General features: G+C 48.3%; 1 protein-coding gene across 2 annotated transcripts; it reads left to right on the top strand.

The window, feature by feature from the left end:
* Positions 1 to 2,111: 2,111 nt before the first annotated feature.
* On the top strand, positions 2,112 to 19,134 carry HTATIP2 (HIV-1 Tat interactive protein 2). Of its 2 annotated transcripts, none has more exons than XM_072725399.1 (6): positions 2,112 to 2,174; positions 2,639 to 2,834; positions 6,762 to 6,869; positions 15,269 to 15,406; positions 17,610 to 17,671; positions 18,366 to 19,134. In XM_072725399.1, the coding sequence occupies exons 2-6, from the start codon at positions 2,640 to 2,642 to the stop codon at positions 18,589 to 18,591; spliced, it is 729 nt and encodes a 242-aa protein (XP_072581500.1). In that variant the 5' UTR covers positions 2,112 to 2,174; position 2,639; the 3' UTR covers positions 18,592 to 19,134. The 2 variants fall into 2 exon arrangements, with proteins under 2 accessions (XP_072581500.1, XP_025873978.2); XM_026018193.2 differs by lacking the exon at positions 2,112 to 2,174 and adding an exon at positions 2,181 to 2,393.
* Positions 19,135 to 22,164: the final 3,030 nt, after the last annotated feature.

Genomic DNA, 22,164 nt, shown 5'->3' with positions numbered 1-22,164 from the left:
CTGATGAGTCTTTAAAGCATTGTGTTGAGCAGAAAAACTTGAGGCATGAAAGAGTATGTGCTGTATGATTTTATTTAATGAAGTTCTGTCACAGACAAACCTAATCTGTATTAATAGAGATCAGAAATGGTTGCTTCTGGGAGGGAGAGGGATCGCCTAGAATGAAGAATGAAGGTATGATTGCAGGATGACAGAAATGTTCTGTATCTTGGTTTAGGTAAGTTACCTATGTGTATACACAATTGTCTAAAATCATGGAACTGAAATGTTAGGACCTGTGTGTTTTATTGTGTTGCAATTATAACTAAATTGTGTAGCAATTATAACTAAGAAAAAAGGAAGAAGGGAAGAAGGGGCACTACAGGAAAGTTAATCTCTGCAAGAGATTTGATGAATGAATTCTTGAGACAGCTGGCAAGATATTAAGCTGGCAAGATATTAAGTTGCATTTTAGTAGAAGAGATTTAGGGACTCAAAGGGAAGGGTCTAAGCATTCATTCCCCACTGCAGGGAATGAATCACCCTGTATCATTCAAGGCTTTTATTGCAAGCAAGAGAAAGTAGCTCTGGTTAGTTTAGACAGAAAATGAAATTTTTGGAACAGAAACTAGAAATAATAGGTTCTGAAAACAGGCAGGAATTAAGGAGGCCATAAAGAAATGATCACATCGTCAGTTGGCTGACAGATCGGGGATGCCCTTGTCATATGCCTTTGCCCCACCCAGCCCAACCCTATCTCAGGCTTCCACCCTATTACTCCTCCAAAAGTAAAAAACCTGGAAGGCAGTGTCTGATGAGCTGATCCCAGGTCTCACCTGCATATAACAATTCCCAAGAAGTTGGATGAAGGAACAAACATTTCACTTGGCTTCTAGAGTAGGAGATGGGGTCCAGTCTCTCACTTATCTTGGAATTCCCCAAATTAGGGATAGAGTTTGAATGCAGGACAGCTCCAAATAACCAATGTTTTCAGCACAATCTATCTCTGTTCAGATTTCTATTGTGATTCTGACTCCTGTTCAGAACTTCCAAGATCAGGGGCAAGCCCAGTATGCATTGTTACCTTCTAAACACCATTGATCTGGGCTTGGGAGAGTGAACCACAGGATCAGGTGTGGAAGATCAGCCTGGCTCACCCTCTGGGACCTGGGCAGGGAAACCAGTTATACTGGTGAGCAGTAGTGAGTGCAAGAATCATTCAAGAGAAATCTGAAAGGCAGATAGGATGACAGGACTTGGTGATGAACCGGGCTGCGGAGAAGCCAGGAAAAAGGAGTCAAAGGGCACAGCCCAAACTTCTGACTTGAGAGAGGAGGGAGTGGGGTGAGGAGTGTGACAACCCATGGGCACAGCGAGACCACTCAAGAGAGGCAAGGAGTAGGTTTGTTTCATTTCTGTTGGGGGTGCTTGGATGGGAAAGGTTAAGGTTTTGAACGTGGTGAACTTGAGACAGAGATGTCCAGTACATGCAACTGAAAGGACACGTTTTAGAGAGACCAGCGGAGGTCAAGCCTATTGGCTGAGGCCATGGATAAGGGCGAGCTTAGCCTTGGCGGGGACACGAAGGGCAGGCAGAGGGTGGCGGGGAGCAATGACCTTTAGGGAGCGCTCTCCTAGCGACCCACCCTGGCCCGCGCTGCGCACGTGCTGGTGGCCCCGCCCCCAGGCCCCGCCCCATACTCCAGGCCCGCCCCTCAGACTCGGCCCCGCCCCCAGGCTCCCAGCCCCACTGTCAGGCCCCGCCCTCCCCAGGCCCCGCCTCTCATGCTCAAGGCCCCGCCCCACGCTCCTGGCCCCGCCCCCACGCTCCAGGCTCCGCCCCATACTCCAGGGCCCGCCCCTCGGACTCTCGGCCCCGCCCCCAGTCTCCCAGCACTGCCTGGCCCCGCCCCTCTCCAGGCCCCACCCCAGGCTCCCGGTCCCGCCCCCAGGCTTTAGGTCCTGGCCCCAGGCTCCCGGCCCCGCCCCCAGGCTCCAGGCTCCGCCCCTCATGCTCCAGGCTCCGCCCCAGACCCCGGCCCCGCCCCGGCCCCACCCCCGCCCCGGCTTCAGGTCCCGGCCTCAGGCTCCAGGCCCCGCCCATCATGCTCCAGGCCCCGCCCATCATGCTCCAGGCCCCTCCCCCGCGCTCCCGGCCCCGCTCCCTCCGCGAAGTCCCCGGAAGCCGTGAGCGGGTACGCGCAGGCTCAGCCGCCCGAACCCCCCGAGCCCCGGGTCGCTCCGGGAGGGGCGCGGCCGATGGGGCCCGGGGGCCAGGAGCCGCGGGGGAGGGGCGAGGCCCTGAGGTCCGGGCCCGCGGCGCTGAGCGCGGCGGCGGCGGCGGCGGCGTTGGCCCTGGTGGCCGCCCTGCTCCTGCTGCGGCGTGAGGACGCGGGCCCGGGGACCGGCTGCAGGTAGCCCCTCCGCGCAGGGCCCCGGCGTGCGGTCGGGGGCGAGGCTGTGGGTGCCGTGCACCTGGGCGCAGCTCCCGCTGGGGCGGCCGGGAGGTGGCGGGCGGCTCGGCGCCCCGCCCTGCAGGTGCTTCTGCACCTTCCCCGGGGAAGCAGGTTCCCTGCCGAGAACACTCGGGTCCCCCAGGGCACGCCGCGGCCACCCCTTCCGCACCCCCACGCCAACCCCCCTCATGTCATTTCCGTAGCATGGCCGGGACCCCGGCGCTGCCGAAGCTTCGAGAAGACTTCAGGATGCAGAATAAATCCGTCTTCATCCTGGGCGCCAGCGGGGAAACCGGCAGAGTGCTCTTAAGAGAAATCTTGGAGCAGAACCTGTTTTCCAAAGTCACGCTCATTGGCCGGAGAAGGCTCACCTTCGATGACGAAGCTTATAAAAATGTGGTGGGTACTTGAGCTGGACTCAAAAATACACTTGGCGATGATTCTGGGTGAATGTATGTTCAGGCCTTACAGCTGACGGTGCCTGGCCGGTGGCGGAGGAGACGTGATCGCAGCCTGGCCGGGAGGGGGGTGTGAGAACCCGGCCTGGAAGCTGCAGCCCGGGCTGGGCAGGTTGGCCTCCACCCCGACCTGGAAGCTGCAGCCCGGGTTAGGCAGGTTGGCCTCCACCCCGACCTGGAAGCTGCAGCCCGGGTTAGGCAGGTTGGCCTCCACCCCAACCTGGAAGCTGCACCCCGGGCTGGGCGGGTTGGCCTCCGCCCCGACCTGGAAGCTGCAGCCCGGGTTAGGGCAGGTTGGTCTCCGCCGGACCTGGAAGCTGCAGCCCAGGTTAGTCAGGTTGGCCTTCGCCCCCACCTGGAATCTGCAGCCCGGGCTGGGCAGGTTGCCCTTTGCCCCGACCTGGAAGCTGCAGCCCCGGTTAGGCAGGTTGGCCTTCCCCCCCGACCTGGAAGCTGCAGCCCGGGTTAGTCAGGTTGGCCTCCACCCCAACCTGGAAGCTGCAGCCTGGGCTGGGCAGGTTGTTGGCCTCCACCCGGACCTGGAAGCTCCAGCCCCGGCTTGGCAGGTTGGCCTCCACCCGACCTGGAAGCTGCAGCCCGGGTTAGGCAGATTGGCCTTTGCCCCCACCTGGAAGCTGCAGCCCGGGCTGGGCAGGTTGTTGGCCTCCACCCCGACCTGGAAGCTGCAGCCCGGGTTAGGCAGGTTGGCCTCCCCCCGACCTGGAAACTGCAGCCCGGGTTAGGCAGGTTGGCCTCCGCAGACCTCGAAGCTGCAGCCTGGGCTGGGCAGGTTGTTGGCCTCCACCCCGACCTGGAAGCTGCAGCCCGGGCTGGGCAGGTTGGCCTCCAACCGTCCTTGAAGCTGCAGCCCGGGCTGGGCAGGTTGGCCTCCACCCCGACCTGGAAGCTGCAGCCCGGGTTAGGCAGGTTGGCCTCCGCAGACCTCGAAGCTGCAGCCCGGGTTAGGCAGGTTGGCCTCCGCAGACCTCGAAGCTGCAGCCCGGGCTGGGCAGGTTGTTGGCCTCCACCCCGACCTGGAAGCTGCAGCCCGGGCTGGGCAGGTTGGCCTCCAACCGTCCTTGAAGCTGCAGCCCGGGCTGGGCAGGTTGGCCTCCGCCCGGACTGGAAGCTGCAGCCTGGGTTAGGCAGGTTGGCCTCCACCCCAACCTGGAAGCTGCAGCCCGGGTTAGGGCAGGTTGGTCTCCACTGGACCTGGAAGCTGCAGCCCGGGTTAGTCAGGTTGGCTTTCACCCCGACCTGGAAGCTGCAGCCCGGGTTAGGCAGGTTGGCCTTCGCCCCGACCTGGAAGCTGCAGCCCAGGTTAGGCAGGTTGGCCTTCGCCCCGACCTGGAAGCTGCAGCCCGGGTTAGGCAGGTTGGCCTCTGCCGGACCTGGGAACTGCAGCCCGGGCTGGGCAGGTTGGCCTCCACCAGACCTGGGAGCTGCAGCCCGGGCTGGGCAGGTTGGCCTCCACCAGACCTGGGAGCTGCAGCCCGGGCTGGGCAGGTTGGCCTCCGCCCTCACGCTGTGACCACTGGCACACCTTTCTCCCAATCTAGACCCCTAGAAGGCCGGTCTGGTGATGGGGCCTAGGAAGACGGTAAAAAGCAAGCTTTGGGGCCGTTCAAGCTGGGTTCTAGGGACAGTCCTGTAACCGTGGGCCATTTTCTCAACCACTTTGCTTGTTTTCTTGACCAGGTAAGGTCTGTGGCAATACAGGTGAGGTTATTCTGTTGCAAGAATTGCCCGGCCTAACTTCCCAGGGCTGCAGCCTTAGTGGATGTAAGCGGAACATTGTCTTCACTGTCACTTACACTTCCATGGTTAACCAAATGATATACTAGATCTCCCCTAAATATTTGAAATCTGCACTTTGTCAAGATTCCTTTCCCCATTTTTTAAAAAATATTTTATTTATTAATTAATGAGAGACACACAGAGACAGGCAGAGAGACACAGGCAGAGGGAGAAGCAGGCCCCATGCAGGGAGCCTGACATGGGACTCGATCCTGGGTCTCCATGGTCACACCCTGGGCTGAAGGTGGGCACTAAACCGCTGAGCTGAGCTCCCCGGGCTTCCCCCTTTACCCATTGAAAGGGTGTTGTGAACTATAGTAAATGGAACTATAATGTAATCCTGAGACCCCACAACTATAGAAGCCGGTCCCATAGGCTTCACAGGTGGAATATTCCTAGAAACAAGTGGTCTCACAAATAAATGTTCTTCACCCCTATAGGTCCATGGTCAGGTGATTTTTGCATTTCCCTTATGTCCATCAGGACTTTCCCGTTTTAAAATGGCCCTCTTTGCTCAGGCTTGGTTAATACGTGGTGTTTATCGTCTGGCTTCATGGAGTGTGTCAAATACCTTTGGTAATTAGAAACTGAAATTGAATTGTGTGCTTTGATAATCCAGTTTCGGTGGCATGTCTTTTGGTTATGCACTTAATGGGAACGTATTTTTTCTTCAGCATGAAGAAAATGCTGTTTGAAAGTGCTGTTTCCTCACAGTGCCAGGGAAATCCTTTTCAAAGAACTGGTGATCGGGAAGGAAAACTACATTTTATTTGAACTGCTGGATGATGGGAACTTCTCAATCTATCTTAGAGTTCCACAGTAAACTTATGAGGTTACATAGAGGGTTTTTTTTGTTTGTTTTGTTTTAAGATCTATTTACTTATTTGAGAGAGAGAGAGAGAGAGAACAAGAGGGGGGTGGGGAGGGACAGAAGGAAAGGGAGAAGTAGACTCCCCGCTTAACTGGGCTCGATCTCACAATCCTGAGAACATGACCTCAGCCAAAACCAAGAGATGAGGACACTTAACCGACTGAGCCACCCAGGAAGGCACCCCTCCGTGGAGGTTCTTAAATTGGGGTCAACATGAGACTTACAGAAAGACGCTTATTAAAAATGCATTTTCTGCTTCAGAAGTATTGGTGCGACACCTAGGAATATGCCTTTTCATCAAAGATCACTGGCTGATTCTAACACAGGTGGTTCATGAATTGAACTGAAGGAAAGATTATCATTCACATTTTATGGCTAAAAAAGCTGAGACATGATTTGGCCAATAACTTGACCAGAATTACATGCTTATTTAGTAAGTAGAAGGCTCAGGAGTTGAACCTAGGTCTGAGATTCCAAACACCGTTCCTTGCCCCAATATTAAACTTGATTGGTATCCCTCATGATAGTATAGATCGGTCTTTTATTTTTCCAGAGAGAAAATTATAATTGAACCTGACCTTAAAGATCTGAATCACTTATAATTCAAGCATGTGTACCGTGGACCTCTAAGTGCATTGTTGATTTTGAATTCAGATTATTTGCATTTTAGTGGGAAAAAATGAGCTTGCAGAAATTTTTTATGATGATGCGTTTTCCTTAATTTAATTTCTGTTTAATTATATTGCTAAACTTGATTTGTCTCCCAGCAAAGTATCCATTTGGTAAACAGTATCTATAACAGTCACTTGATCATGGGTTTTAAAAACCATTCAGTGCCTTATTAAATTGAGTAAATTATTAAGCATTTCCATGCTTAATATCTAATGCCCCAACTTTCTGCCACTCTGCACCAGTGCGGCTCTAACTCTCTCAGAGGTTTCTTACTAAGTAGAAGAAGCACAATGTGGAATCGCAATTCCCATGCCCTAGGAATCTGTCCCACTAAATAGACTAACATGGAAAAGATAGGAGACTCGCAGGAGAAAGAGATGCCAGAGCAAAGAGCTTGCAAAATTTGATGGTAAGTGGGGCAGCCTCTTCAGTAATGTTCTCTAATTTATTCTTTACATTTAGAGGGTTTTTTTTCCCTCTCTTTTCTAATAACATCAAGTTATATACAGCTGTATTCTTGTTGTCTAGAATCAAGAAGTGGTGGACTTTGAAAAGTTGGATGACTACGCTTCTGCCTTTCAAGGTCATGATGTTGGATTTTGTTGCCTGGGTACCACCAGAAAAAAAGCTGGGGCGGTAAGGAAGAAATCAACTCCTTAGCCTTTCACTGACTGGTCGTGTCAAAGATTCCTTTCTTGCTTGCTTTCTTGCTTACCTTTCTTTTTCTTTACATTTGTAGTTCTTAAATGTAAATAAGTTCTGATCACTTCAGATTTCATATGCCTCCCTAGCCTTTGCTATACTTTGAATGGTACTGATAAATTCTTCTTTCCCTCAAACTAGTCCGTGAGTTCAGGCCTTCGTCCTGGAGACATCAGAAATATTTTCAAGGTCTTGCCTTTTGCAAATATTGCTGTCACCACATCCCCTGACTAAGGCAAACCACGATGTCTGAGTAAAAGGAACTGGCTCATGCTGTTAGCAATACGCTTTTTTTTTTTTTTTTAATAAATGTTTTAAACTTAAAGCGTTCTCTCTCACATAAGTGATTTGCTTCAACCTATTTTCATGCCAAGTTTTAAACTTACGATATAAAACGTCAGAAGAGCACGATTTAGCTAGCCTTTAGTGATGAGTCAGCCTTCAGTGATGATTCAACCCCAGGGGTGATTCAGCTTTGACTGACGCACAACTGTTCTAATCCACATTTTTATTTGCTTTTTAATGGTATTCTAAATTGCATTGGCCTCTGTCCAGAAGTCATAGTTTACTATCTGGGTAAAAGTCATCGCTTACTACATAGATCCTCAGCAAGTGTTAATACATCTTAATTTACATCTTGACTGTAGTTTATTTCTCTGGTACAGGATTGTTGGAGCTAAAAATACCTTTTTTTAAAAGAAGGTACAAGAGACAAAGTTGGGGGTGAGGGGAGATGGAAGGGATAGAGGGAGAGAATCCCAAGCAGGCTTCATGCCCAGTGAGGAGCCCAAGGTGGGGCTTGATCTCACATTCCTGAGATCATGACCTGAGCTGAAATCAAGAGTCAGATGCCACCCAGAAGCCCCTCAATGTGTCTGTTAAATATGCAGGTCTATGATGCTGCCATGGAACCTTATCATAGATTTATAAACAGGCCCATGCATCAGAATCATTAGAAGGGCACATGGTTAAGAACTACTGGTTTATACCAACTAAGGAGTATAGCTCAGATGTATTTCTCTGGCCTTGCTGGTGATCCAAAGAATAATTCTATTTATGCTTTTGGTAGGGATGTATTTCCTTACCAGAGTTCTGCAGTTCTGTTATGTCCACTTTGGAACCCAGCTGGGTTTTGAGCTCTGTGCTGGGAAGCATGGATTATAGAGAAGTCTGACTCTCCCAGGAATTGGCATATTGTATCTCCTAGAAAGGGTCATTTTCCTGCTCAGCAACTAGTACAGTCATTTCTGTCCCAGGGACAGTCACAAGCAGTGTGCCCTCTAAAAAACATTGCAAAACTATTGTTTAGTACACTGCAGGTTGAACTGTCTCAAGTGCCAGCCTGATTCTGGCAGTGACTCAGCAAAATAAAAACCACTGCATTAGGCCTCGAGCAGTTCCTTTTTGTGCAATAAGGCAAATCTCATTATGGGGCACTCCAAGAAAAAGTCTAAATTGCTTTGTTGCATTCAGATTGTGTAAAGCAATTTTTTAAAAATTTAAATTCAATTAATTAACATAGAGTATATTATTAGTTTCAGAGGTAGAGTTCAGGGATTCATCAGTTGCATAAAACACCCAGTGCTCATTACATCACATGCCCTCCTTAATGCCCATCACCAGGTACCCCACCCACCCCAATCCCCTCCCCTCCAGCAACCCTCAGTTTCTTATGATTAAGAGTCTCTTATGGTTTGTCTCCCTCTCTGATTTTGTCTTGTTTTATTTTTCCCTTCCTTTTCCTATGATCCTGTTTTGTTTCTTAAATTCCACATATGAGTGAGATCATATGATAATTGTCTGTCTCTGATTGTCTTATTTGGCTTAGCATAATATCCTCTAGTTCCATCCATGTCATTGCAAATGGCAAGATTTCATTTTTTTGGATGGCTGAGTAGTATTCCAATGCACAGAATTTTAATCAGAGGAATCGGGTGTCTTCCCTATCCAGAATATTTTTTTTTAATGGAGCTGGTTCCCCACCCTTCAGGCTATTCAATACCTTTTGTTCTCCAAAATCAGTCTGAAAAGACAAAAGTATTAATGGGCAAATAAGAGAAAAAAACTAAGGAGCCAAAGCCAACTAATAAGTTGATACTAATTTAAATTGGATGCAGTGTAAAGTTTGGAGGTTGTGATAACTTTAGGCAATTTAAAAGAGATGACAGTTCACAAGTGGCTGGGTACTAAGGTACTGATAGTTGTTCGATGGGGTATTGTGAATTTCCAAGCTCACCCTACCTGGTATTCTGGTTGGCAGCCCTCTCTAGAAAAAAGACCTCATCTGATGGATACCGCAAGGTTGTGCAAGCCTGGTGTCATTCTGTAGCTGTTTCATAACTGGAACGTCCCATGTTTTTCCTCAGCAACATGATTTTTCAGTAGAGAAAAACTTCAAGAAATTCAGGTTTCTGTCTCATTATCCACACCCTCTGGGTAGCCATCTTATTTCCCTTTGATCTTCAGTGTGTGAATTTGGCTTAAACAACGGAAGTTGAGCGTCTCACAGCTCTAGGAGCTACAAGTATGAGATAAGGTGTTGGCAGGTCTTGTTCCCCGTGAGGGCTGTGAGGGAAAGAACTGTTCCAGGCTTTTCTCCTTGACTCATAGATAACCACCTTCTCTCCGTGTCTCTTCAGTTAGCATTTTTCCTGTGTGCATGTGGTTACGTCCAAATGTCTCCTTTTTATAACGACACTAGTCCAAGTAGGTGCAGAACCGCCCTACTCAGTATGACCTCACCTTAACTAATAAGATCAGCAGTGACCCCATTTCCAAATAAGGTTACATTATGAGGTACTACTTTATATGAGGTCACGACTTTACATGAGTTCTGGAGAAAACATTACAACGCGTAAAATTCAGTCTACTCGGATTATCCCTGAAACTTGGTGCTAGGGATAGGTCTGTTAGCTTTTCCAGCTGTTTGGAAAACCATTCCATTTAGCCCTGTTAGATGCTGATCTCCTTTTTCACGCTTACAGGCCCCAGTTGGCCAATCAGTGCAGCAGCTTCCTCACTTGGCCCTAGTCCAGATCTACTGGGTCAGAATCTCTAGGGCTGAAGCTTGGCAACTATTTTTAGCAAGCTCCTTGGGAGATTCAGATGCAGCCAACCCTCCTCTTGTTGGACCTGCTTTTCAGGAGGCATTAGGATGTGTTAGTCTTCCTCTCCAGCTGCTCTGCTAGGTACCGGAGTCCTAGATGGCCTTCACTTGTATGGGTAAGTAACCTGTGTGCTAGTGAAGGGTGAAGTGCCCTTTGAAAACCAGATCTACATTGGCCTGGGGTGTGGAGCAGAAACTCACTGATGTCACTGAGACTCTAGTGCTTCCCCCTTATTTGTATTCAGAGACAGACGTGGTTAGTGAGTTTGAGGCGGTGCAATACAATTTCATCTCTCCACGAGCTTCCTCACAGTCCAGCTTCTTGGATTCTGTTGAATGGATAATGTTGTTCATGTGCTCAAAGCAGCCATTGGGCATTGTTAGGATCTCCTGGCTTCTGATTCTAATGAAACATTCTTCTAATCCAGGGGCTTGCAGACCATAGGCCATGGGCCACATACAGCCCACCTATTTTGGGGTAGCCCATTGAGCTGAGAATGTTTTTATATTTTTGAATGGCTAGAAAATGTCAAAAGGAGAATAATATGTCGCAACATGTGAAAATATAAGAAATTCAGGTTTCAGTATCCATAAATAAAGTAAGGAACCACAGTTGTTCTCACTACTTTGTTGCCTGTGGCTGCTGTTGTCCCATGATGGCAGAGCTGCGTAACTGTACAAGAAGCCTGCAAACCTGAAAGTATCTGCTCTCTCATCCTTTACAGGGAAAGCTTGATGTCTCCTGTTGTAATCTGTACTGTTTGATTCGATGTCTTGGATGGGGCTTGTGAAGTCATAGGGCCCTGAATGGTTTGAGGCTCTGTTTGGATACCAAATAGCTGTATCCAGGGACTTTGGAGGTGCTAGGTAGCTCCCATGGGCCGGTGCTGCCTTCTTCTCGCTACTGAGAAACAAGTGACCACTGCATCCCCTTTGGCCTGTAGAATTCTTTGACTTCCATCATACAGAGAAAAGAATGCCCCAAATGGAAACATTTTGTAAGAATGTAGAGATGGACTAAGGAATCTCAGTTATCTGTTTTATTTTTCTATCCGGATTTTTCTCTAACCAAGATCTGGGTTCCGCTGCTGTATGTCAAACATATAGAGATGCTCTCCAGAAACACAAGCAAGCGGGGTCTCACGTACCATTTGTTGTTTGTCTGCATCTGTCTTCTAGTCTAACTTACAGGGCTGGATTGAAACAGGAATAAAGGAGACAGAAGCTGAAGCAGAAATATGGCTAAGTGGGCCTCTTTACAGGGTGACAGATCGCCCCTCCTTGGAGAAAGATCCCTCGGATGTTGAGTCATCGTGACGTGCTCTCTGGTCATGCCCATCAGGGCTAAAATACCTCGTTAGGAGAGGTTCTTAAGCCAGCATGTCCCTAGTTTTCAGGCATGTGTAAAGAAGATTAGAAGAAATACTTAGTAGCTTTGGATTTTAATAAGATTTAAAGAGTACTTAGAGAATTTATTTCCTTGATATTTATGGAGCCTGTGAAGATCTCTCTGCTGAGTCGCATTATATTGTGCTTAATCTTTTGAGCGGGTGCTGGCAAAGGAAATTCATAGGGGGAACTTATTTAATCAATCCCTTTTTCTAGAAGGAATTCTGATTCCTAGCTTAAAGTAAGACACACTGACTATAGAATCATAAAGACCCTGCAACAGAATGAACATAATGCCCTCAGAAGAGATGTCTTTTCCCTCGCCATATGGTTAGGGAAACTAAATATGGTTTTTCTGAAAAATTGTGTTGTATGAAGTAGCTTGTTTTTGCTTGTTTCTTCTATTGTTTTTTTATTTGCGCCGTTAGAGAACAAGAAAGGATGTTAAGATTTTAAAGATAGCTTCCTTCCATCTCTAAATGGCATCTTCCTCGCAGCAGAGAAAATTCGTGTGTGCTGGTATGTCCAAGTCTGTCACCGGGGTCCATGTTTAAGTTTGGTTTCTAAGTCCCTGAAAGCCGTTGACCCCTTTGCTTTTGAGTTTCATTCACCAGCCAAAAGGCCATGCCTCGGGGTGGGGGAAGTGAAATTCAAAATTTATGGGCTTGGAAAAAATGCGTATTTATAATCAGCTTGGGGGCTCAGAGGATTTGTGAAATCATTTTGGATTAACAGCCATTGATTGCTAATAAAACAATATTTAGCTTTGTCCAGAGAACAGCGGTGGAGAAAGGTATGGGCACCTTGTCAACGGAACCCATTGAGCAGGGATGACGGGCTAAGTGTGGGGGTCTCCGCAGCAGCGTGGGTGCTCGTCCTTCACCGAGTGGCTGTCAGTTGTTAGCCAGGCCGGTGAAAGGAAGGACGCCAGAGGCTGATGGCTAGGGTGGTATTGATGTGCTTTAGCTGACTAATCAGATTGAAAAAGTCCCATGGCATTTATGTCACTTTAATTTTCATCAAACAATTGGAGATGGCAGGACTCTATTAAGGAGAGATTGATCCAGAACTAAAGCCAAATAAATTAGGGTCTCCGTTTAATCAAATTATCCCTTTACTGGCCCTGGATTAAGCGAGAGAGACAGCGTCGGTCCAGGGACTTGTGATTGGCTGAATCTTTCCTTTATTTTTAAAGAAGCTGATGAAAGAATACGCATTTTAACAGAGACAACTATGATACCGCTTCTAAGAAGTAGTGCTTCAACAGCAGCAAAGACGAAAAGGAATTTATTTCACTAGTCAGCTCTGTGACTTCATTGTGAATAATGAACCTGTTCTTGAAATCAGAGTTTGGGGAGTTGGAGCAAGGGGAAGAGATAGATGGGGAAGAGAAGCCGAGGGCTTTAGGATTTTTCTGTGTCCCTTTGGACTGTTTTTCTTGGCACACTTTCAGCACATGTAAAATCTCAATTCGGAAGATGGCTCTAAGGAGAATCCCATCCCTCTCTCAGGATGAGCTGAGTAGTAAACGTGGGTTGCCTCACACTGGCGTAAAAGCAGCATCGTGAGCTGAATCACAGTGTAGGCGGGTCTGCTGTGAGGATCCAACGTGCAGGTGTACAACAGGGAAGGAGATGGTGGTGATGTGTGGGTAAAGCGTGAAGTTTGCGTGAAACTAACCCTGCCCTGCAGGTAGTAGGTGTGGTTAAAAAATGGCACTGATGACAGAGGAGGACAGGAGAGGCTTTTGGGGTAAGGGTGACATTCTAGTTCTTGATCTGGGAGTTGTTTGCAGAGGCTGTTCAGTTGATGAAAATTCATGAAGCTCTGTATTTAGAATATGTTTTCTTTTATGATCTTCCATGCAGGTTTGAAAAAGGTTGCTCGGGCCCATTGTTTTAAAACTGAAAACTCTTAGTTTCATCTTGCCTTTGTAACAAATGGTCCCAAATTTAGTGGCTAAAAACAGCATGAATGTATCATCTTACAGTTCTCTAAGTGAGACATTGGAAATGGATTTCGCTGAGGTAAAATCAAGGTATTGGCAGGGCTCTCTTTCCTTCTGGAGGCTCTGGGGGGAATCCAGAGGCCGCCTGCATTCCTTGGTTCATGCTCCTCTTCTTCATTTCAGGGCCAGCAACAAGGGACTGAGTGCTGTCACTCTGTACATAGCTCTTCCCCTTTCTCCTTCCCTTTTCCACCTTTAAGGACTCTTGTGATTACGTTGGGCCTAGTTGGATAATACAGAATAATCGTATTTTAAAGTCCTCTGATTAGCAACCTTAATTCCACCTGCAGCCTAAATTCCCCTGTGCTGTGTAACCTGACGTATTCACAGGTATGGGGATCAGCACGTGGACATCTTTGTGGGGCCACCCCAGTTATGAATGAGTCCTTCTCGTTAGCTAGAGGCATTGTGAGATAAGAAGGAAGAGGGGTCCAGTAGAGAGCACTGCTCAGAGTCAAGAATATGCATTCTGCTCTCAGCTTTCTCTTATCCAGAAGGTCACCAGACCACTGGTCCTTGTTTTCACATCTCCCTAATGAAGGAGTTGGATGTGATGATTCCTGAGGTACAAGACACACATCTTCTTATGAAATAAAACATTTAGGATCAATAAGTACCCTAGGACAAATCATTGGGACGCCTGGGTGGCTTAGTGGTTGAATATCTTACCTTTGGCTCAAGTTGTGATCCCAGAGTCCTGGGATCAAGTTCAGCATCGGGCTCCGCCCCCCGCAGGGAACCTGCTTCTCCCTCTGCCTGTGTCTCTGCCTCTCTCATGAATAAATAAAATCTTTTTACAAACTTTTAAAAATAATTAGGGTGGTAAAGTCTTCAGATTTGGAACCGTCATAGAAAACCTCATTACATAGTTAGTTGTGGGTATTTATGAAGCTCAGCTTCACTAGGCTTTAAGACTCGTCCCAGCACTCTGGAATTGGAGGATGCCAGCATTTGTGGTGGTCCTGAGATGCTGTTGCTTAGTAGCACTCTCTTGTTCCGGTACACACGTGTCCCCCATATTAGGTCCTGGAGATGAGTTTACGTTCTATTGTTTGTACCATCCTCCCCATTCCTCCTATTTATTGCCATTTGGCTCTTTGTTTCCCCCCTCTCTAATTGGATTTGCCTTTTTTCTGCTTTCATTGGACTTTTAATTCATTCATACTTATTTTTAGAGTACTTATCATGTCCTGGGCATACATTGATGCTGAGATATGAATTAAGAAGAAAGACCCTACTACTAATTACCCTCACTGGACTGAGTCTAGACCAGGGGTCCCCACACATTCTTGAGTATATATCTGCCATTTAAAAAAAAGCGAGGATACACTCTTTACTGATATGTGAGGTATGTTGTAAAATATACACAAAAATTAGAAATTAAATAGACTTTGTTCTGATAGTGCTGGGATAGAGTTCTTGGCTATACCCTGAGACCCCTGCCCATTAGAGCTGACGCAGAAAAAGTCAAGAATTGACAAGTTATGAAAAGACATAGAAATGTGTAATTTAAGGCCATTTCTCAGCCTGATCTTCTTGTTCCTTTCTCTCCTTGCAGATTTGTTTGGTGTCTATATCTCAATGTCACTGTCCTTGTTTTTTTGTTTTATTTTTCCCCCGTCCTTGTTTTTTTACTGGCTTTGCTGCCAAAGCTGGTCTGTCTATCCTGAGGATTACACTTGGAACCTTTCCCAGGGTCTATGCTTGGATGCGTTTTATTTAGATCTCCATTCCCCCTCAGGCTTCCTAGCCTGCCACCCAACCTGAGTAGTAATCTTTAAAATGAACTCACAGCTTTCTGGAAATAACTCACATCCTTCTCCCCTTCAGGAAGGATTTGTTCGTGTCGACCGAGATTATGTCTTCAAGTCTGCGGAGCTGGCAAAAGCTGGAGGGTGCAAACATTTTAACTTGCTGTCCTCTAAAGGAGCTGATAAGTCAAGCAACTTTTTATATCTGCAAGTTAAGGTTGGTGCACATTTCTATCTTTCAAATACTTTAGAGCACCCTGGCTAATTGGCAATACTAAATAATGTAAAATGCTAAATAATACAGAAATAAATGCATTAAGTGCATTATATTATGCATTTTTTATAGGGCAGGGACTGATTTTTGCAGGGATATATTTAGTAAACAGGAGTGATTTGAAAGATAATTTCCAACTTCTTTCCCCCTGTTCTTTATCTAGTAATCATGAAATGCGTTGTGACAGCTCTGATCTTGAATAGCAGCATGGAATCAGTATTAGAAGAGACTTTGAGGCAATGATTCTTAAACTTTTCCAGAGTAGATGATTGTTTATTATTGGGTATGGCTCTTGCCCTCAAGGTATCTCTAAGCTGCTTGTTTGGGGATTCCCCAAGCCTAGCCCCAAGTGTGGTAATTTGATAGGTTTCACAATACTCAGCACATAGTTATATTAACAGCAGTGATTTATTACAACGAAAGGCTATAAAGCAAAGTCAGTAAAGGGAAGGGGTGCATGGAATGAAGTCCAGAAGAAATAGATAAGAGCTTCCCAGAGTCTTCTCTCAGTAGAGTCACACATGCTTAATTTCTTCAGCAATGAGTGTTGAGAAAATGAGAGAAATTTCCCTGAGCCCCGGAGTTCAGAGTTTTGATGGGGTCAATCACATTGTCACCCTGAGCCTGGAAGAATTACAAACTTCCAAAAGGAAAGCAGGTGTTCAGCATAAGCCCATTGTACAGATAGTTTAGGCACTGTAAGCTACCCTATCTGTTAGGTAATGATGGGGATGGTCCTGAAATCCAAGTTCCCAGACACAAGCCAGAGGTCAACTTTGCAAGCAGGCAGAGTCTAGCCTGCTATGTTAACTCTTCTGTGAACCTGCTAATAGAGACAAAACATATCTTTGTAAAAGCTAAGGGATTTGTCCAAATAAACACTTGTATATGAAATATTCATAGCAGCATTATCCATAATTGCCAGAGTAGAAACAACCCAAATACCCATCAGCTGATGAATAGATGAATAAAATCTGGTATATGCATAGAAAAGCATATTATTCAACTGTAAAAAGGCATGATACATGCTATAACGTGGGTGAACCTTGAAAACATGCTCTTTTAAGAGAGAGAGGCCGGTCACAAAAGGCCACAACTTGTATGATTCCGTTTATATGAAATACCCAGGATAGGCAAATCTATAGAGACATAAAGATTAATGGTTGGCTAGGGCTTGGGGGAGGGGAACGGGAGTGAGTGCTAATTGGTTTTTGGGCGGTGGGGAGGGGGGTAAAGAAAATTCTAAACTTAGATTGTGGTGAAGATGGCACAACAATCTAGAAAATAATTAATTTTTAGAAGGTTTTTTAAAAATCTACCCAAGATTATGTGATACATCGGGTGAAATGCCAAATGAATAATATGAACAGGCCAAGAAAGAGGAGAGCATGCCACTGAATTCACAAGGCCCCTATGGCCTGAGCTCCTCGGGCATTTCTGTTCTTAGAGATGCCTGGATGAAGATTCATAGTTTAACAAATTTAGTTTAAAACCATCATATGGATGTAATCTCACTGTTTCTTGAAATTTGATGGGAATTTGTTAGGAAGACATCTGTGGGTCTTCTGACCCCTTGGAACTACCAACAAAAAGTTGGTGTCCATCAACTTGCAACACTAATTCTAGACTAAGGGGAGGTTATTCATTTATGGTTGCACTCCTAACATGTTACTTACTCACTAGATCTGTTTTATTTATTTTTTTTAATTTTTATTTATTTATGATAGTCACACAGAGAGAGAGAGAGAGGCAGAGACACAGGCAGAGGGAGAAGCAGGCTCCATGCACCGGGAGCCCAACGTGGGATTCGATCCCGGGTCTCCAGGATCACGCCCTGGGCCAAAGGCAGGCGCTAAACCGCTGCGCCACCCAGGGATCCCTAGATCTGTTTTAAAATCAGTTACATGAGAGGCTGGACTATGTAGCCATCCTCTCATTCAGGACATCATTTTTAACTCTCTACTGCCTATCAGGATAAACGATCTCTTCCTTAACTTCCCAGAATCTCAAATTCTAGATAAGGACACTTAAAATTATTGAGACCCACAGAAGCAGATTATCTTCAAAACCCCAAGTTATTCCCTCTTAAGCATTACAGTAAATTGGTCTTCTTGATTAAATACTAAAATGTGGTTTTTATTACCAGGGAGAAGTGGAAGCTAGGGTTGAAGAGTTACAATTTGATCGTTACTCTGTGTTCAGGCCTGGGTAAGTCTTCATACTGCCTAACAGCACACCACTGTTCGTTGTTCCCTAGAAGTTAGTTTTCTATTTGAAGAGGCTGACAATTAAGATATCTAAGATATGAAAGAAGTTGGCTGGAGGTGGATTGCTTCTCTGAAGAACATATTTTCTGGCTTTGGAGGAAAGAGTAGACAGTTTGTTGGTGCCAGGTTCAGGGTAATCTGGAATTTTCTGGGTGGCGTTTGCTGCCTTGAAAAAAAAAATCCTCTTCATTCACCAAATAAAACCATTCACCCATTGTATGAATCTGTTCAGGCTGCCATAACAGACTGAGAGGTGTCAGCAACAGAAATTTACTTTCTCACAATTCTGGAGGCTAGAAGTGCCATCAGAGTTAGTGTCTGCTGAGGCCCCTCTTCCTGGTTTGTAGATGGCCTTCTGTGTCCTGACATGGTCTTTCCTCTGTGTGCATGTGGAGAGGTATCTGATATCTCTCCCTCTTCTGTAAGGATACCAGTCCTATCAGATCAAGGTCCCACCCTTAGGACCTAATTTAATGTTAATGATCCCTGTAAATGCACTGTGTTCAAATACACCCACACTGGGGATTAGGGCTTTACCATGAATTTGGCCGGGTGAGTACTTAACAGTTCAAAACACTGTCTATGGTCTGAAGACAATAAACCATCTCTTGCTCTGCTTTTCTTTCTCTCTTTAGAGTTCTACTGTGTGATCGGCAAGAATCACGCCCAAGTGAATGGTTGGTTAGGAAATTCTTTGGCTCCCTACCAGAATCTTGGGCCAGTGGGCACTCTGTGCCAGTGGTGACTGTGGTTAGGGCAATGCTGAACAACGCAGTGAGCCCAAGCGGCAAGAAGAAAGAACTGCTGGATAATAAGGCCATCCATGACCTGGGGAAAGCCGACAGCTGTCTCAAACCATGACCATGCCGGAGAAATGCTTCCTGTGTAAAACGCAACACCCACTGCCTAATTGGTACTTTCAGGGTCTAAAAAAAGTTATTGTGTTTTTTAACTGTGGTTTCACTAGTCTCAGCTGCCCAGATCCAATCAAAAACTATTGTGAACTGCATCAGCAGTTCAGAGCCTGGTCTTACATCTATGTATGTCACCCAGGGAGTTTTCCAAAGTAGAGATTTGTAGGCTCTCCCTCAAACCTCTGGAGCAGAATCTTCAAGGTATGAGTACAGGAATCTGTTGGCTTTTTTTTTTTTTTTTTTTTAAAGCTTCCTCTAGTCGTTCTAGTGGTTCTGGTACCACTGGTGGGGAGGCCTGCTTTGAAAGGCTTGTCTGCAGTCAGAGCAGCAGCACAAACCTTCTATATTCTGCAGATGAGGTCTGTTATAAAACTGTCCTTCGTGTCTTTGTGTTACCTGGTGCTGACTGCTGTATTTGTGTAAGTTTAACATTGTGCCTTACTACTTGTTCAAAATATATAATAAAAGTTATATTACTGAGCTTGTATAATTCATGGGAGAATTGAATATAGGAAGAAAGATAAATGGACAAGTCCTGGATGATCATTAGAAAATTGGTAGAAAATGTCTGAGTATCAGTGGTAATATGCTGCGTCTTGGCCAGTGGGATGCTATAATGGTGGCTAGTATTTATCAGGTGCTTGCTAAGTGCCAGCCTTTACCATGCTGTCTTGTAACCCTCAACAATCCTTATAATCCTTATAGGTGCTATTATCATCCCCGTATCTTAGATGGGGAAACTGAGGCTCACTGTGGTTAAATGCCTTGCTCAAGAGCCCAACGCTGAAGACCTGAAGCTAGGAAATGGCACAACCAGGATTCTAACCCAAGTCAACCTGACCCATAGCTTACATTGTTTTTAACCATTCTGCAAAAGCCTCTGGTTATCTGTATTTCCAGGAAGTTCTAGTTAACAGTGACTGGATTAGTACATGCTACGGATGAATAAAATCCAAATACTTGTTTTCTTTTATAGGGTCTAGTATCCCAGAAGTGATTAACCACAAAATGTTCACATAGCCAGTAGAAGCGTATGTCAAGGTGCCACACTTTAAAAACTATGGAAGAGGAAAGAAAGATGCAGAAGGAAGGGTCAAAGTCCAGAGGAGTACACAGTGTTAACCTTCCATCCAGGAACAAAGGATAGTGATGAAACGTGTCTTAACTTCTGTGCTGAGGGAAACAGATTTGAATGATTCAGGTGGTTTTTACAGGGTCTACAGTACGCCAGGTACATTGCAGGCTTCAGTGGACACCTAGAGGATAAAGGCCATCCCCTTTAATTGAGGGTGTGTATCTGTAAAAGGGATTGAACGTTCCCATTGTCAGTCACCCAGGAAAGAGACCTATTTTAGGAAGGGGTAGGAAAGGAACATCCTCCTGCCAGGCAGAGTTCCTTTGGGTCTGGACTCTAAAGAGCCTGCATGTTTGGGTGATAACAAGCACGGATTCCAAGGAGTGAGGCATGAAGTCAGCGGACCCCTGAGGACATCCTGAGGCCTGTGGGCTCTAAAAGCAGCTGCCCCCAGTGGCCAGTTTTAAGTCGTCCTCTCTCTGTTACTTCCTTACCCACAAAACCTTCTGTCAGGTCCCGTTCAGTAGTGAACAACAGGGGATGTTAGGGGGGAGGATCTGTGTGTGTTCGTCTTTGGAGTAGAGAGCAAAGCTGCTCCCTCCCAAGCCCAGCATCATCATGGGGGAGTCACAAACTTCAAGGGACAAGATTCCGGCTCAATCACCCGTCTAGACTGTGTGTTATTTCTTTTCCTGTTATCATTGGAGGTTACCAAGGGACTTTGCAGATTTCCCTCCAGGTGTTATACACACAGAGAAGGTGGCCCATGCTGGAGAGGGAGGTGATGTTGGAAGGACAAAGCAAACAGGTGAACGGGCCCAGGTAACCCGAGGCCTTGAGCTAGTTAATGCAGCGCACTGCGTGCTCCCTGTGTGCTCCGGGCGCGGCCGGGGGGTACAGCGGTGCAGACGTCCAGCCTCACAGCCAGCGGCTGTCCTGACAATCTGAGGATAAACCTCAAAACTAGTACTTGGTAGATTCTGTCCTCTGGGAGCTTACAGGTAAGAGTATATGGGGGGGGGGGGGGTCAGCAGTACGAGGCAGCACTTCCGCTGGGCTGCTGGTCACAGAGCACCTACTAGCACCTACTACGAGTTGGGCCTCTGCCCTGTGCCAGAGAAATGAGAGGCACAGCGCTGGGGGTCAAGCAAAACCAGCAAGATAAAATTAAATATAAGCAAATGGTGCACGCTGACAAAAAACTAAAGGCTGCTAGAATGACCAGAAACTTGAGAAATGGTGGTTTTTGCAGATTACACTTAGCAGAAGCGCTGAGCTGTGAAAAGGGTGAGCTCTAGGTCAGCGGCAGGAGGGTGACCCGAGGGGAAGGGCTGGGGCGCCGGGTCGGGGTCACGTGGAGCCTGCAGGGCCACGGGGGGGGGGGGGCCGGGGCGGGGGCGGGGGCCTGCCCAGCCGGCAGCACCGTTCAGGCGGGAGTCACGCCCCCGTCCTTTCCTCCTCCCGGCTCGGGGCTACTCCGTCCCCGTCCGCATCCTGCAGGGTCCGCGCCGAGGCGGCGGGCGGCGCTGCTCCAGGGTCAGCGACCGAGCGGCGGGGGCGGGGCCCGGAGGCAGCAGCTGGACCCGAGCGTCCTCCGTCCTCCGTCCTCCGTCCTCGACCTCCGTGCGCTCGGGGGCGCCCCCACCGGCTCCTGCAGGCCCCTCCGCGCCCGGGGGCAGGGAGCCCAAGAACCCGAGCCCCGGCCCGCGCCGCGCCGCCTCCGCCGCCAGAGGGCGCCGCCCGGTCCTCGAGCGACGGACACAAAGGGCGCGGCGCCCGCGGAAAAACCGCGGCGGCGGCGTCGCGGGCCTTGCGGTGCCTCGTGCCCTCCCCGCGCGGCGGCAGGTGTTAGTGGGAGGTCCCCGCCTGCGGCCCGGAGCCCGGAGGCGCAGAGACGCCGCCGCCGCGTATCGGCGGGCAATGGCGCGCGCTCCAGCAACCCAGCGGGCGGGGGCGGGGCGAGAGGCGGGCGAGGGGCGGGGCTCGCGTCCTCGCCCCGCCCCCACCCTCCTCCGCCCCGCCCCCACCCTCCTCCGCCCCGCCCACCCGCCGCACGTGACCTATAGCCGCGGCCTTGAGGTCGGAAGCGGCCCTCTGCCCGCACGCGCGCCCTCGCCCTCGCCCCGCCCACCCGCCGCACGTGACCGACAGCCGCAGCCCGAGACCGGAAGCGGCCCTCTGCCCGCCCACCCGCCATCACCCCGCCCACCCACCGCACGTGACCGATAGCCGCGGCCCGAGGCCGGAAGCGGCCCCCTGCCCGCCCACCGGCCCTCGCCCCGCCCACCCACCGCACGTGATCGACAGCCGCGGCCTCGAGGCCGGAAGCGGCCCCCTGCCCGCCCACCCGGCCCGCCCACTCGCCCTCGCCCCGCCCACCCGCCGCACGTGACCGACAGCCGCGGCCCCGAGGCCGGAAGCGGCCCCCTGCCCGCGCGCGCGCCC

Source organism: Vulpes vulpes, chromosome 11, assembly GCF_048418805.1.
Source record: "Vulpes vulpes isolate BD-2025 chromosome 11, VulVul3, whole genome shotgun sequence".
In the NCBI taxonomy this organism is placed as follows: Eukaryota; Metazoa; Chordata; class Mammalia; order Carnivora; family Canidae; genus Vulpes; species Vulpes vulpes.
Note: the sequence above shows the minus strand (reverse complement) of the source record. Positions and strands in the feature narration are given on the sequence as shown.

Bases quoted from the DNA above. Each gene is read 5' to 3' on its own strand.
- HTATIP2 (XM_026018193.2), top strand. From the start codon at position 2,239: ATGGGGCCCGGGGGCCAGGAGCCGCGGGGGAGGGGCGAGGCCCTGAGG. The intron at 2,835-6,761 runs GTGGGTACTTGA...CTTGTTGTCTAG, and splicing joins ACGAAGCTTATAAAAATGTG to AATCAAGAAGTGGTGGACTT. The intron at 15,407-17,609 runs GTTGGTGCACAT...TTTTATTACCAG, and splicing joins TTTTATATCTGCAAGTTAAG to GGAGAAGTGGAAGCTAGGGT.